The sequence below is a fragment of the Phaseolus vulgaris genome, chromosome 2 (assembly GCF_051622355.1).
Source record: "Phaseolus vulgaris cultivar YP4 chromosome 2, ASM5162235v1, whole genome shotgun sequence".
NCBI classification, from domain to species: Eukaryota; Viridiplantae; Streptophyta; class Magnoliopsida; order Fabales; family Fabaceae; genus Phaseolus; species Phaseolus vulgaris.
Window position 1 is genome coordinate 705,487 of NC_143499.1, and position 14,245 is coordinate 719,731.

Genomic DNA, 14,245 nt, shown 5'->3' on the forward strand with positions numbered 1-14,245 from the left:
TAAGGAATTTATTTTTAAAATAATTGAATCTAATTTTTTTTTTTATATTTAAGCTTATCATTTCTTATTTATGTTTAAAGAAAAGACTAATTTTACTTTTTTTTTAATTTAAAGAACAACTCAGCCGTTTTGAAAAGATAAAAAAACAAAAATACAGTTTGAAAAAGAAAGTATGATAATAATAAAAAACATAATTTTTTCCCATAAATTTAAGAAGAACACGTGAGGTAGGTAGCAGTCTAGAAATTCCAAACTAGTAACCTTCCGGGTGTCTCTCTACTTGTTTCTTCCTCAATTCATTGTTAAAAAAGTCAGTAGTTGACTTGGTCTTCAAAAACCCTTAAGTACTAAACACATAAATTCCCCATTAACACATCCAACTTTCTCCTTTGGAATTTACTCAGCATGGACACAGATTTTGGAACACGACCAATTAAAACCAAGTCCCCCTACAACCAAATCAAACATTTCGTTCTCAACTATGTTTCCGACTTTTCCTAAAAACTATTCCCCCTTAAAAAAAATATCACTAAAACAAAAATATTAGTGCAGTCACCTTGACTTGAATATATTATTTATCTTTATTCTATTTTTTTTATCAGTAATGAATAAATAAAATTAAAATTAAGAGGGATACTTCAAGAATATCTCAACCTGTATACAAAACCAAAACTATTACCCCTCTAATGGATACTAACTGGACATTTATCTTTATACTATAACATGTTATAAAATTATTTTTATTTTTAGTCCAAACTTTATACCACTTAGATGTTTGTAGTATGAATTAATGATTAAACTGAATTTTTTTATGTGAAATTATTCCAATTTATTTCAGTTTATTAAACTATTGGAAGTAGTTATAGTGGACACCGTCTCCAATCAAAATAACATCGAATTTTGAAAAATCTATCAATTTTGAGAAAAACTATCAATTTTTTTTAAAATTAATAATTATTTTACCTATAAAATAATAATTCCAATAGTTTTTATCATACAAATATCACAAATATCTGAATGATGTAAAGTTTGTTTAACCCTAAAAATATTGTGTATACTGTTAAAAAAATGCTTTCTTTCTTTTATTAGAGAGTACCATATAATTAATAAAAATCATAACACGGAAATTACATAATCAGAGACGCAGTTGTTTAAATTAAAAATCTGAATTAACAAATTAGAATAAAGTGTTGGTGGTTAGAAATTTTATTTAATAAATTTTTTGTTTACTCTTAATGTTGTATTAATGTTGTTGAAGGTGTAATATAATAATAATATAATAGAAGGGTTGAAAATTGGACTGAAACTTCGTGGTAAACACGTTCCTTACTCGGTCAACTTTCGAAACCACGTATGTTGTAATAACGGCTGATATTGAAAGGCACAGGAAAGTTCTTCAACATTAAAAAGAAGCAACCTCTTTCTTTCTCTCTTCTTTCTCTCTTCTTTCTCTCACGTTTCCCAAACCTCATAATATTTAACTCTCTTCTTTCTCCTCTTCACCACAACATTTCAGCGCATCACAAATCTTTTACTAATTACATTCTTTTATCGTTTAAACAACGGATCATAAATAACACCATGTCAAGAACAGTGGAAGTCACGGTTTTATCCGCAGAGAATCTCCAAATGAACAGAAAACCCGCAAGAGGAAACACATTTGTCACGGTTCACTCCGACGCCAGCACTGACGCAGGTGCCGTCACGAAAGTGGACTCAGAGGGAGGAAGTTACCCTTCGTGGAACGAGAAGGTTGTGGTGAACGTGCCGTTGCATGCAAGGTTCATATCCGTTGAGGTGAAGTGCAAAACGTCGTCGTCGTCGTCGTTGACGGGGTCTAACAGTGTTGGCGTGGCGCGAATACCGGTTTCTGATTTCATTGGAGGGTACGTGCCGGAAAACCAGTTGCATTTCTTGAGCTACAGGTTGTGGGACGGTAACGTTAGGAGAAACGGGGTTATAAATATTTCGGTGAGGGTGAAAGTGCCGGAACGTTCTTCTTGTAGTTCCAGTTCCATGTCGTTTGCGGCGGTGACTGGGGTGCCGGTGGCCGGTAATGGCTCCACCGGAGTTGTCACAGGGATTCCAGCTCTTTGGTTAAACTACCAAAGAAATCCTTGACAATGTAAAGTTGATTTGCTCCAATTAATATGCAACTATATTAGTTGGAACTTGATTTTCTCTATGGTGTATAGAAGTAATCTTTGAGGGGTTTTATTTTGTTATGTACTCAAGAGGGAAAGCATTATTCACTGTTCTTCCTTATTGATTTGCTGTAGAAATGTGATGGACGAACAGCATGAAGATTGAAGAGGTTTTGTGAAAAAAAAGTAATGAGGAAATATCTGTATGGCAAAGAAAATGCTAAGTGTTCAACTTTCATTATTTATGCGCACTCGATAATTGATTGAGTGTGTTTTTTTTTTATATTTAATTATAATAAGAATTCAACTATTATATTGATGAATATGAACTTAATAATCTTATTCGTATTTTAAATATGTACACACGAAAAGGAAATTTTAAAGGAAGAAATCAGTGGAAATGGTGTCAGCTCTTGCAATGTGGCAAAAACCAGCATCCTCACTGGTTTCATGTATGACAAATTTGAGGACAAATGCTGCACTGCACCTAATTACTATGTTGTGCAACATTTTGTATGTTGTTTGTCTTTGTTACTTCAAATGTAAAAGATTGTAAAGATTCTTGTATTGGTTAATCAGAGTTGTAGGCCTCTAAAACTTGATGGGTTTATGAAGTTCGGATACGGCCAAAATAGGGCATTTCCCATTTTTATAGGAATTTATGTAAACAATGATATCTCCAATTATAGTCCTCTCGGGTGTAAAATATATTTTTTGTCACCATCCCATAGTGTATGAGACAAATAGATACATTTCGATTAGGGTCATATTCTATGGTTACGATTTTACCATATATGTTTTTTTCATTCCGTCATTCCGATACACTGTGGACACGGATAGTAGCAGAAGCAAGCACAACGCGATGTCAAACGCTTTTTATTGGGCCATTTTAGCCGGAGGAAACACGTTTCCCTCCTACGAAATCTGATAAAATCTCGAACAAAATCTCAAAAAAATATTAAAATCTCCTAAATAAAAGTTAAACATTGTATTATTTTTTCTTATAACAAAATATATTAATACATTTTAATTTATATATAACCATGTCTCATATCCTATAATTTTCAATTTAACCATATTTTCGTGTCTGCCTTTTTCTTTTTGGGCTTCTTAGTTCAAAACATCTTTATTTTGGACAAAAGCAAAATACACAATAGAAGCACTATCTTCCACTGAACAAGAAAACATGGTTGCCATGAATCTCAACATTATCTTCCTCCAGTTTGTTTGGAAATGGAAGTTTCTCAGATATGTAAAGGTTATTTTTGTTTTAGACTTTTTAACAACACTTTATGAAAAACTTGAAGACCTAATGGTGATACCGTTGCAACTTAGTTGTCATCATTTACTAAAATTGTGTGATTAAAAAATTTAGTATTCATTTGTTTTGATTGTATTGGGTAGCTGCATGCAACACAGGAGAGACAGAGGCCCACCCAGTTAAGTGAAAAAAATAAAATCTTTCACTGCTACACTTGTGCGAATGGGAGAATGGATTTCTGTAGGAAAAAAAATTGGGTTATAGATCCACCGAGAGGTGGGTAGCCTTTAACCGATGTGATAGAGAAAAGCCCGAAGGCTGTTCCCGTCCCTGTCAGGGGAGATGCCAACCATCTCTCCTTTTAACGAACACAGCCAATGCATGTTAAGCATTGTATATAAAGTCAGAAAACTTTAAATCACCATTCGATGTGGGACTAATGATCGAGGGGTTTATATTTTCTTTTTTCTTTTGAAAACTAACATAAGTTTAGCGCCTAGAATAAAAATGCATTGTTGGGAACATAAATTTCATGGCATTAATTATCTTATTTAGCTAGCCACTACAAAAAAAAATAATAAAATAAAAACTAATTTTAGAAAAAAAAAGAGTTTTAAAAACCATTTTAGAAATTAAAAAAACTTTCGGTTTCTAAATTAGTATATGTTATTTTTAAATGGTTTCTAAATTAGTAACTAATTAGATATCAATGTTTTTCTACCAAATTTAGAATCTAAAATATTGATAACTAATTAAATATCAATTTAGATACTAATTTAATCTTTAATTTAATCACTATAGCAATTAATTACTTTTTGTCTAAAAAATTGGTTTTTATTTAATGATTTTATTGAAAAGCTAACTTAATTAGAAGTTAAGATACTGGCATGGTAACACTCACCACAACCAACAGCACGTTTGGATATAGAGATAATGCCTATGCAATTACAATATCCCAAACGCACAACAATAAATTTAAGGAAAAATTTGTCTTTTTTTTATTTCTGTAATTTCAAATATACGATGAATCAGATTTTCACTTATAAAATAATTGAATTTAATCTTTTATGTTTAAACTTATCATTAACAATTTTTTACTGCTATAATATTAAAGAAAAGACTAAACTTACATGTTTTTGTTTTTAAATTTAAAGGAAAAACCCACCTTTTTCCTCACAAAACCTTTATTTTTTCTTCTGTCTGTTGACTGTGGTGACAGGGACACAGATGGACATGTCATAAAAAGAACATAGTTTTAGAATTCAGGATTTAGAATTTGATGTACACACCTTTTCTTACTCATGCTCAATGTGTTAAAGAGAGGTTTAGTTCAAACCAACAAAAATATTCTTTAATTATGTGTTAGCTAAAATTGACTGAAAATATGTTAATTTTCTCTTTAACTTCTATGAACACAGGTTAGAAAATAAATATTTCCCTTTGATCTACCTTCTGAGTTGTTTTTAACAGTACTAAGTTTGTAAGATTAGAGATATAAAAGTGTAATAACTATTTCAATTCAATGAAAATGGGGTGACTTGCATAGTATATGATGCACAAGCCATGCCATCACAACTTATTGTGAGAAAAACAACATTACAACTCATAAGGGAGGGGATAATAAATCAAATGGACATGATATGATATTTCTCTGATTACATAATGAATTAGTTTTGTCAGATTCTCTATTGGTTCACTTGTACCCCTGAATCGTATGTTTCTCCAGCCTTCCAGTCTCCAGGTATGTTATTTGCTGGAACAACCCAAGTTTCTTCTTCCTCTTCTTCATCACTAAACAACATTCTTAAAGACAAAGGTCCACTTGGTGGAGAGGTAGCAGTCCACACAGCTCCATGGCTCCGATCCAGTAACTTGCACACAAAGTTTTGAGTCTGCACCAGGTATGATTGTGATTTAGTAGAAAATATGAATTTCTCTTCACTGATTAGTAATTATCTTCAGTATTCACATTTTTTACCTACTAATGGAAATTGTCTGAAGAAAAACTAGTATTCATATCACAATTCACAATAGGAGTCCATTGGAAGATAGATAGTACCTCACAGAGCTGCACAGCAGTTATGTCTCTCCTACCTTGTTGATACCAAATCACAAAAGCCAAATAGTAAGGGTTGTTGCTGCTCTCGTCTATCTTGATTGTTATATTTTTATCTGGGTAGCTGCATGAAACACTGGAGAGACAGAGAAAGATATAGAATACCCAGTTAAAGTAGAAAAATATTGAAGCAATGGATTATGTATGGTGAGAGTTGTAGTGCTGATGTTACCGTCTATATTCAATATCAACCACGCCAAGGGCTAGTAGAGAAGCAGCTGCATCAGTGGTTTGAGCCATCCGGCTAAAGGCATGTTTGCTAAGAATGAAATCTGTGTTGTCACTTGAACCTTGGTCAGTTATAACTGCAGTCACACCATTGTTTGAGCAATAGACGCTGTTGGTACACCTCACCTGTTCATTATTCACCAACATATCAGTTTCACTCTTCATGCCTTACCAAATAATTATGTTTAAATGTGTAATCTGGTGTAGATTTCACATCAACTAGAAATAGCAACAACACAATTTCAGAGACAAAAAAATTTGTCAGATTTATCAGGCTTATTGTACCAACCATATAAATATATAGTTCCTGAGCCAGAACCATCATTTAGTGGTTAAGCCTTGAGAAGATTTGTAGGAATTATATTTAAAGAGTGAATTATTCTTTTTAATATTCAATGTGGAGCATGATTAGGGAGGTTGAATCACTGCTTTTTTCTCTTGTGAAAACTATCATGCTTACAAGTTTAAGGGCTAGAAATCGTAACTTCTGGCTTGAGTAGACACATTTTTTAATGGTAAGTCACCTGGTAACAGGCGCCACAACCAACACCACTTCGGTAAAGAGAAGATGCAGCTGATACATCCCCGCCATTGACCGTAGCACCAAAGGAACCAAACCCGCATGCACCTACTGCAATGAATTTAACAAGAACATATGATATAACACTTTTAGTTTTCTTTTTCAATATTGTCACATCAGTTTCACTTCATACATACCATCTGTTCCGTGTTCTTCAGAATTTGGATAATATGCTGCTCGAGAATGAATGAAACAATCGGTGCATGAAGTATCAGCCAGAGTTTGCATGAAAATCAAGGTGGTAACAAGAAAAGTATAGAAAAGATAAAGCGCCATATGATACGCAGAAGGGGAAGAAACAAGTGTACAAATGGAGATTAATTAAGGACACTTAGGTGATGCATGGAACAAACCACAACTCTACTATTTATAGAGAATTTGGTCAAAATTTACGAACTTGACTATGCAGAATGCTAAAGAAAAAAATTCACATTCTGAGAATGCGAAATGCAATTGTTTCTCAGCTACCCGCTTAATTAGACTACAAGATACATACTCGAGTATATGATGTTGAAAAACCACCTTGTCAACTTTCAAAACTGCATTACTTTCTGTTTATTTATTTTTAGTTGACAAATAGAGATGGCCTTTGCTCAAGGTTTCTTAAGGTGAAATTCTGGTATGGACACTAACAAATGATGCTGTTTCTGTTGGCTTATTTTTAAATTTGGCAGGAAAATGCTTTTAAGAAACTGTGAAGGTTGAGACATTTGACTGTGAGAGCTAGTTGACCAAAGACTCAATTGTTCTGAATGTGATATGTGTAGTAACACAGGAAAAAAGTTAGGTTCTTCTGCACTTTGCTACATAACCCTACATGTAGGCATCTTCTTGTGTTCTCACTTGGGTTGGCCATGTAAGGAAACGAGTGAAAGAGGGGGTTGGAGAATAAAGCATATATTCATAGAAGCAAAATGAAATATTACATAAGGGATACCTGTTATGTATAGGCAAAGGGAAAACAAAAAAATAACCTAAACAAGAACTCTAAAGGTGATTACTTAACATCCTCTTAAACGGGATTGGTAACCACCGTAAGTTTATCTCGAAACTCATGAAACGAGGAACTAGAAACTGGTCTTGTCAGAAGATCTGCAACTTGAAAACGTGCTGAAAGATGAACTAATTGTGCAAGTTTTTTAACACGATCACAAACAAAATGTAGGTAAAGTTTAAAACATGATGGGATTTGCAGTAAGAAGGATAACACCAAGATTGTCAGAATATATTTTTGGCATATCATAATAGAGATGAAGTTCAGTGAGAAAAGAGGTGATCTAAGTGATTTCAGCAAGAACGACAGTGATGCTCCTATACTTAGTTTCAGTACTATTACAAGATACCACTTTTTGTTGATGTGATGTGACTCTCATGAAACAATGTTTGAACCAATATAAATGCAATAGTCACTTGTGGACTTTAAATTGTCAAGATCAGACCCTCAATCCGCATCATTGAAGCCAATGTGAGCAACTGCGAAGAAGACCGTGATGCATGCTGCCTATGACATATCAAATAATTCTCTTCATAGCCTTCCAATGATGTTCTTGAGCTTGATATATGCTAGTTTTGGTTGAGTGATTATTAAATATTGTAATGTGTCAACTATAGATCTGTTAAGAGTTGGGTCTTGAACAACGGTTGATCCACCTGAGTAAGGAGCAAAGAGGATACCATGAAGTTGGTTGAGACTTGGAGCCAAGCATATTTGCTTTTTGTAGAAATTCTTTTACATATTTCTTTTGAGACAAGTAGAGACTGTCATCTCTGTTCCAAGAAACATTGATGCCAAGAAAATATTGCAAAGTATCTAGATCTTTTAATGAAAAACATTTACGAAGCAAGCACATAAGAGATAAAATATCATTGGAAGAACTACCTACGATTATGATATCGTCTACATAGATGAAAATGAAGAGTGAAAAAATTTCACCAAATTTAGTGAAAAGTGATGAATCACTTTTGGTTGGATTGAATTCCATAGTGATGAAAGTGTGACTAAGATTTTTAAACCATGTTGGTGGAGCTTGTTTGATGTTATATATAGCTTTTTTTTAAGCCTGCAAACTTGTTTTGGATTGTGAGAAATAAAACTTGGGATTATTACAGGTACACAATTTGTTATTTATATCGATGGGTTATGATATTTTGATACCCTTTGCTCCACCTTACACCCACAATAAATATTAAAATTTATAATAATAAAATTTAAAAAAAAAAGAAGAAAACACCTCTTTAATGAAAATACAAGTCAAATGCAAAATGTTTCAAAATTAAAAAAATTATTAATTTTTATAAATAATTAAAATATTAATATTTATTGGAGTGTAAGGTGGAATGTAGGTGTCAAATAAACATTTTTGTTATATCGATTTGATGAGTTGGCCATTTTGAGGATATAGTTTTTTTTTATGTGAATGGTAGTTGGCTTAATGGACTAAAGGTTTCAGTATAATCAAAATCCCCAATTTCATTACGAATTTTACAATTAAGAATAGAAATTTGTGTTATGAATTGTAGAGTTTAAAACATATTTTTGAATCTAGTAAATATCTTTTGAACTCTACCATTCGAAATACAAATTTGGAGTTTGGATAGAGTAATTCATAATAACAATTTTGTATTTTAATTTTAACAATCCAAAATTAAAATTTGTATTTTAAAAATTTGAAATCCAAAATTAATTAGACAATTTTGATATTTTTAAAAAATATGGGAGTGTTAGAATAAATTATGGAGGTGGAGCAAAATTTTAACAGAGGAAATTACGAGAAGAATGTGAAGTAAAATATAATAATATTATTTGAATATTGAGGGCACACAAAGATTAGTACAAGAATATTGTTGACCCTCCTTGGTAATTTAAGATTGTTTTTTCTTAAGACATGTATCTTAATTAGTAGTATATGATTTGAACTTCATAATACCATTTTAAATATGAAATAAATTATATTAAAAGAGAAATACATTTTAATTGAATTATATGACAAATATTTATAAGAAAAAGAATTGAGAGGATAATACGATTTAAAACAAGTTCGCTAAAATTCAAGATAAATAAATTGACTTTGGTTAATAGATAAAAAGTTTTGTATTTTATAGATATTTATAGAAAAAATATTTATTATTAGCATTAATACAGGAGTTACTGTGTTTATATATTGACATTTTATATCATACCCTTTTATTTTAATAAATTAAAATAGTTCGTATTTTAATATTAGAAATTAAAAAATAGCCCATATAAGATTATTTGCCAACATGCCTCCCTTTAACGAACACAACATAAATATTCAATGTGGGCCTTGATGATGGGAGGTTGATATTTTTTTCCTTCTCACACTTCATAATTATTTTCTACCCCTTATACTATTATAATGCAATGCAAAATTAATATTACAAAATATTTATTAGATTATATAATATTATTAGAAGGTACAATTTGAAATAATAAAAAGAAGCAATGGATTATACATTCTAAAATATATGTGCATATTAAAATATTTTTGAAATATATAATTTAGAATTTTTTAATACACTTAGAATAACATTTTTACAAAACCTAAGAATTTTGAAACGATATATATTCTATTTTTTAACTATACAATTTGAAAATATTTTTTATAAAAATAAAATTCTAAATTAAATAATACAAAAGTATGTTTGGAATCATATATATAAAACAAAAGAGTGGCATGTGACGCATGAAATTGACACATTGACCAGATAAAAATAAAACTTGTTCTTTACCTACCCATTCACTTTCCACTCAAGGAGAAGAAGCAAATTTTTTATTGACTTCCCCAGAAATTGGGTCACCTTTCATCAATTTTATTTTTTTTAAAAGCTCTTTATAATCAGAACAAAAATCATAATAATTTAAATAGTAAAAGATTTCATACTATATTATTCTCTATGATAAACTATTAATTTGTATAAAATGTCATTTTTAAAATGTATTTATTATAATTTTTAATTGATTGATATTAATGTTTTGTTTGGATTAGGAGTGAATTTGAAATGATTTGCTTACGAGAAAAGTTAGATGAAAGTTAGATGAAAGTGAAGTTCTTTGTATTAAGGTGAATAGAATGAGAGTTAAATGTAAAGTTTATTAAAATTCATGAGTGATTTATTGAATGATTTTGAAATTGTATTTTTTTTAAAAATATTATAAATTTGACTTATATTTAACAATAGTTAAAAAAATAATTTAATTTATTTATTAATGAAGTTTGGAATTATTTTTTTTTGGCATTGTTGTGTAAGAAATCACTTGGTAAAAAATGGTAATTATGTGAAAGTTTTTTATATTGTTGACGGTTCTTACAAACAAGGACCAAGAACACTCAAACAGGTTGACAAGACAAACTCCTTTCACGGATCTTTCAATATTGGACTTCTCTAGGTATCTTATTGGGCTGGACTCCCTCAGCAACTCCTTGGGCCGGATACTATTGGTTTCTTCTTGGGCTGGGCTCTCTCATCTATTCCTAAGGTTGGATGCTCTCGGCTTCAACTCGGATTGGATGCTCTCGGCTTTTTCTCCACTCAGATGGGTGGGTGTACCTGCAAGGCGATGCCAAAGTCAGAAATGGTTTTATGTTCATCAGACAGAAATTACTCTTTTCTACCTCTTGTGTTGACCTCCTATTTATACAATTTTCTTAATGGGCTTACACTTTACCTTTGGACTTCCTTTCTACACTGTTTTATTATTTACGCACCCCCTAACGTAGACTTTTATTTAATTAAGCCTTATTATAATAATAATAGTTATATTTTTGTTTTATTCTTTTATACATAACATTTTGGTTATGTCTTGTGTCTAGCTCTCGGCTTAACCTCTCAGTTTTAGCCTACGAGTACATTGTCTAAAAATTGTTATTGATATAATTTTCAATATAATTATTGTAAAAATAAATAAGTTTATGTTTGCAAGTGAATCTATAAAAAATATGGAAAGTGATTAAATATAATCAACTATTTTTTATAAAGACTGTTATAGATAAATAGCATATGGCATATCCGCCATTTATTATTCTTGTTATGCTTTTGTGCAGATTCGATTCGATTCCATTAACATGCTATTGTTATTGAAATTGCGCACGTGACTCTTTCTGCTTTCTCTCTTTCATACCTACCTTTCTCTTCTTTCTCTGCATTCAGTTACAATGACTGCTTCTTCAGATTGCATCTCCAGGTAGGTATCCATGGTTTTTTTTTTTTTTTTATAATACTCAGCAATTTCAATTTTCAGGGACACTGTGTTCTGCCTTTTCATTACACGCATCTGCAATTACTCATAAAAGTTTTTTGTTTTCTATGTCTCTGTATGTCAATGGCACGTTTCAGAAACCTAGCCTAGTATTTGGTTTTTGGATCACTCATCATTATTCAAACTTCAATGGTGTTTCACATAGATTAATCGTTTCTTACAAATAAAAAATATTTTATGAATGGATGGATGGATGGATTTGTGGTTTTTTTTTTTCTGGTTGAGATCAAGATCAGTGGAGAACGAAGGGGAGAGGAGGAGATTGAATTCTGCATCCATATTAGATTTCCTGTTAGATTTACCTTTCTCCACTTGAAAGTTAAAACAATTTTGACGGTTAATTTTGAGCATTAGTAAAAAAATGAATGTTGGATTTATCGTATACGTGCTGCGCTGAATCGGGCTTGTTAGTTATTCATAGCATGGGGCTGTGTGGATGTTGGATACCCATTTTAGGTGAAAAGGTCACAGATTATTACATTGACAAAGTCCAAGTGATCTTGTCTGAGCCAGCCACACAGCATAGTGGTTGGACAGAAGAATAACAGTAGTCACTTTTCATGCATATCCTATTGTATCTTAAGCTTTGTTGTTAAAGAAATATCCAATAATCAGTTGTTGGATTGTCTATTGCATTGGTTTCAATCATGCCTTTACTGCTATTGTGAATTAACATTCAATGCCCAGACCACTGAATGCATCGTGGATAATATGTCGATTTCTTAGTAATTACAGTACTGTTTTCTTGTTTATAAATGAGATATGGTTTGTGTAGCAGTTTATGATTTTGAAACAGTAAGTTAATAGCATGGTATTAAAGCCTCTATAATTTTGTCCTAGTTCCGAAACTCTATTTTTGTTATCTTGATTCTTCTAAATAGAAGTTAAGTTTCTAGAGAATGGAATGTACATCTGTGTATTATCTATATTTTAAGTCAAAAGGACTCTTGCAGAGAAACATGTTAGATATACAAGCCAGTTATGCGCCATACCGAATAGCTTATGCTTTTTGGTGTAGCTGGTTACTGGGTTTTTGTCATACTTCACGGTAGAAATTTTAGTATATGGGTATATCCTTAGCTGTACTTATCACTCCTTATTACCTTCTTGTTGTGCCAGCAGCCAGAGTTCTCTCACCAGACTTGCTCCTCTCGAAGCAGTGCTCTTTGATATAGATGGAACACTCTCTGATTCTGATCCTCTCCACTACCATGCCTTCCGTGAAATGCTTCTAGAGGTCATGTGTCTTTTCTTAGTAGAAAAGTTTTTTAAGTTCAACATATTGAAAAAATATATTCTTTTGTTTGCAATATTCCTTTCAGTCTTTACAAATCAGCATAACTAAGCCCATGATCTATAGCTATTAAAAAACTAACAAAATCTTCTGTGGTTGTCAGATTGGTTTTAATGGTGGTGCTCCCATAACCGAGGAATTCTTTATTGAAACTGTTGCTGGCAAACACAATGATGATATAGCCTTGGCTCTCTTTCCTGATGATCTGCCACGAGGTTTAAAGTTTGTGGAAGATAAGGAAGCCATGTTCCGGAAGTAAGAAATGCTTGCTTTCTTTTACCTTCCTCCTTCCACCCTTCCCCATTTGGTCCATTTGAAGCTTTAGAAGATAATTCATAATTTTCTGATGAGTTGTACAGATTGGCAGCAGAGCAACTGAAGCCTTTGAATGGCCTTGATAAAGTGAGGAAATGGATTGAAAATCGTGGGTTGAAGAGAGCTGCAGTTACCAATGCTCCAAGAGAAAATGCAGAGCTCATGATCTCCGTACTTGGCCTCTCAGATTTCTTTGAGGCTGTCATTATTGGTGGTGAATGTGAACATGCCAAGCCTCATCCAGACCCCTACCTGAAAGGTCTTGAAGCTCTGAAGGCATCAAAGGATCACACATTTGTATTTGAGGTCTGCACTTTTGTAATGCCTTATTGAGGAACAATTTTTCTGGATATGCTCTTGACACATTATTTTATTTTATTTTTTGTCGTAGGATTCTTTTTCAGGGATCAAAGCTGGAGTTGCAGCTGGGATGCCTGTCATTGGTTTGGCTACTCGAAATCCAGAAAATCTATTGATGGAAGCAAAACCTGCATTTCTGATTAAGGATTATGATGATGCAAAATTGTGGGCTGCTTTGGAAGAACTAGACAAGGCTAGTAGCACTCTTTCAGTTTGAATTACTAGTGCAACTCGCAGAATTTCTTGACAAGAACCTGTAGGGGTATTAAATTCATAATTCATAGGTTCGCCTGCATAATATTGTTGTAGGTGGCCACATTATAATGCAAGTCCATTATTAGTGTTTGCAGCAACAAATCTTTCTTGTAATAATTTCATTGCTAGCTATGAACTCGTGGGTCAAGCCAAGGAAAGTGCAATGTGCGCAATAATTCATAATTTACATAAAGTAACAAGACTAAATATTTAATTTTTAAGCCTCTTATTAAGTCTGAGTATATTTAAGCAAGTTTTTATTAAAAAAAATTATCCTGTTAAAAATATATTTTAATTGATTTTTGTAGTGTAATTTGCTGTTAACCGGATGGTAGATGTTATTTTGCGTATTATTATTAATTACGTCTTCACGTGTAAAATAAAATTATCATATTTAAATTTGATATTCTTTAT

General features: G+C 32.0%; 3 protein-coding genes and 1 non-coding gene across 5 annotated transcripts; 2 read left to right on the plus strand and 2 right to left on the minus strand.

Annotated features, from left to right (window-relative positions):
• Positions 1 to 1,490: 1,490 nt before the first annotated feature.
• Positions 1,491 to 2,473, plus strand: LOC137809970 (BON1-associated protein 2). The gene has a single exon (XM_068611049.2). The coding sequence runs from the start codon at positions 1,582 to 1,584 to the stop codon at positions 2,119 to 2,121; it is 540 nt and encodes a 179-aa protein (XP_068467150.1). The 5' UTR covers positions 1,491 to 1,581; the 3' UTR covers positions 2,122 to 2,473.
• Positions 2,474 to 3,651: 1,178 nt separating this feature from the next.
• Positions 3,652 to 3,777, minus strand: LOC137813125 (U6atac minor spliceosomal RNA). Its single transcript, XR_011081360.1, has one exon. It is a non-coding gene; the product is annotated as a U6atac minor spliceosomal RNA (small nuclear RNA).
• A 1,125-nt stretch (positions 3,778 to 4,902) lies between these two features.
• On the minus strand, positions 4,903 to 6,669 carry LOC137809575 (expansin-like B1). The gene is made up of 5 exons (XM_068610687.2): positions 6,467 to 6,669; positions 6,274 to 6,380; positions 5,694 to 5,875; positions 5,465 to 5,597; positions 4,903 to 5,297 (listed from the first exon to the last, which is right to left on the minus strand). Exons 1-5 carry the CDS (start codon positions 6,603 to 6,605, stop codon positions 5,091 to 5,093), a joined length of 768 nt encoding a protein of 255 aa, XP_068466788.1. The 5' UTR covers positions 6,606 to 6,669; the 3' UTR covers positions 4,903 to 5,090.
• Positions 6,670 to 11,350: 4,681 nt separating this feature from the next.
• On the plus strand, positions 11,351 to 14,052 carry LOC137809971 (2-deoxyglucose-6-phosphatase). Of its 2 annotated transcripts, none has more exons than XM_068611051.2 (5): positions 11,351 to 11,532; positions 12,730 to 12,844; positions 13,005 to 13,156; positions 13,261 to 13,522; positions 13,608 to 14,052. In XM_068611051.2, exons 1-5 carry the CDS (start codon positions 11,504 to 11,506, stop codon positions 13,791 to 13,793), a joined length of 744 nt encoding a protein of 247 aa, XP_068467152.1. In that variant the 5' UTR covers positions 11,351 to 11,503; the 3' UTR covers positions 13,794 to 14,052. The 2 variants fall into 2 exon arrangements, with proteins under 2 accessions (XP_068467152.1, XP_068467151.1); XM_068611050.2 differs by having other exon boundaries at positions 11,369 to 11,532; positions 12,727 to 12,844.
• The last annotated feature ends 193 nt before the right edge of the window (positions 14,053 to 14,245 follow it).

What these genes read in the sequence shown, in the direction of transcription:
- LOC137809970 (XM_068611049.2), top strand. Translation starts at nt 1,582, where the DNA reads ATGTCAAGAACAGTGGAAGTCACGGTTTTATCCGCAGAGAATCTCCAA.
- LOC137809575 (XM_068610687.2), bottom strand. Translation starts at nt 6,605, where the DNA reads ATGGCGCTTTATCTTTTCTATACTTTTCTTGTTACCACCTTGATTTTC. An exon ending in GTTGTGGCGCCTGTTACCAG is followed by an intron (nt 5,876 to 6,273) that starts GTGACTTACCAT and finishes AATAATGAACAG; the next exon opens with GTGAGGTGTACCAACAGCGT. An exon ending in GTTGATATTGAATATAGACG is followed by an intron (nt 5,598 to 5,693) that starts GTAACATCAGCA and finishes CTGTCTCTCCAG; the next exon opens with TGTTTCATGCAGCTACCCAG.
- LOC137809971 (XM_068611050.2), top strand. Translation starts at nt 11,504, where the DNA reads ATGACTGCTTCTTCAGATTGCATCTCCAG. An exon ending in TCCGTGAAATGCTTCTAGAG is followed by an intron (nt 12,845 to 13,004) that starts GTCATGTGTCTT and finishes TGTGGTTGTCAG; the next exon opens with ATTGGTTTTAATGGTGGTGC. An exon ending in AAGGAAGCCATGTTCCGGAA is followed by an intron (nt 13,157 to 13,260) that starts GTAAGAAATGCT and finishes TGAGTTGTACAG; the next exon opens with ATTGGCAGCAGAGCAACTGA.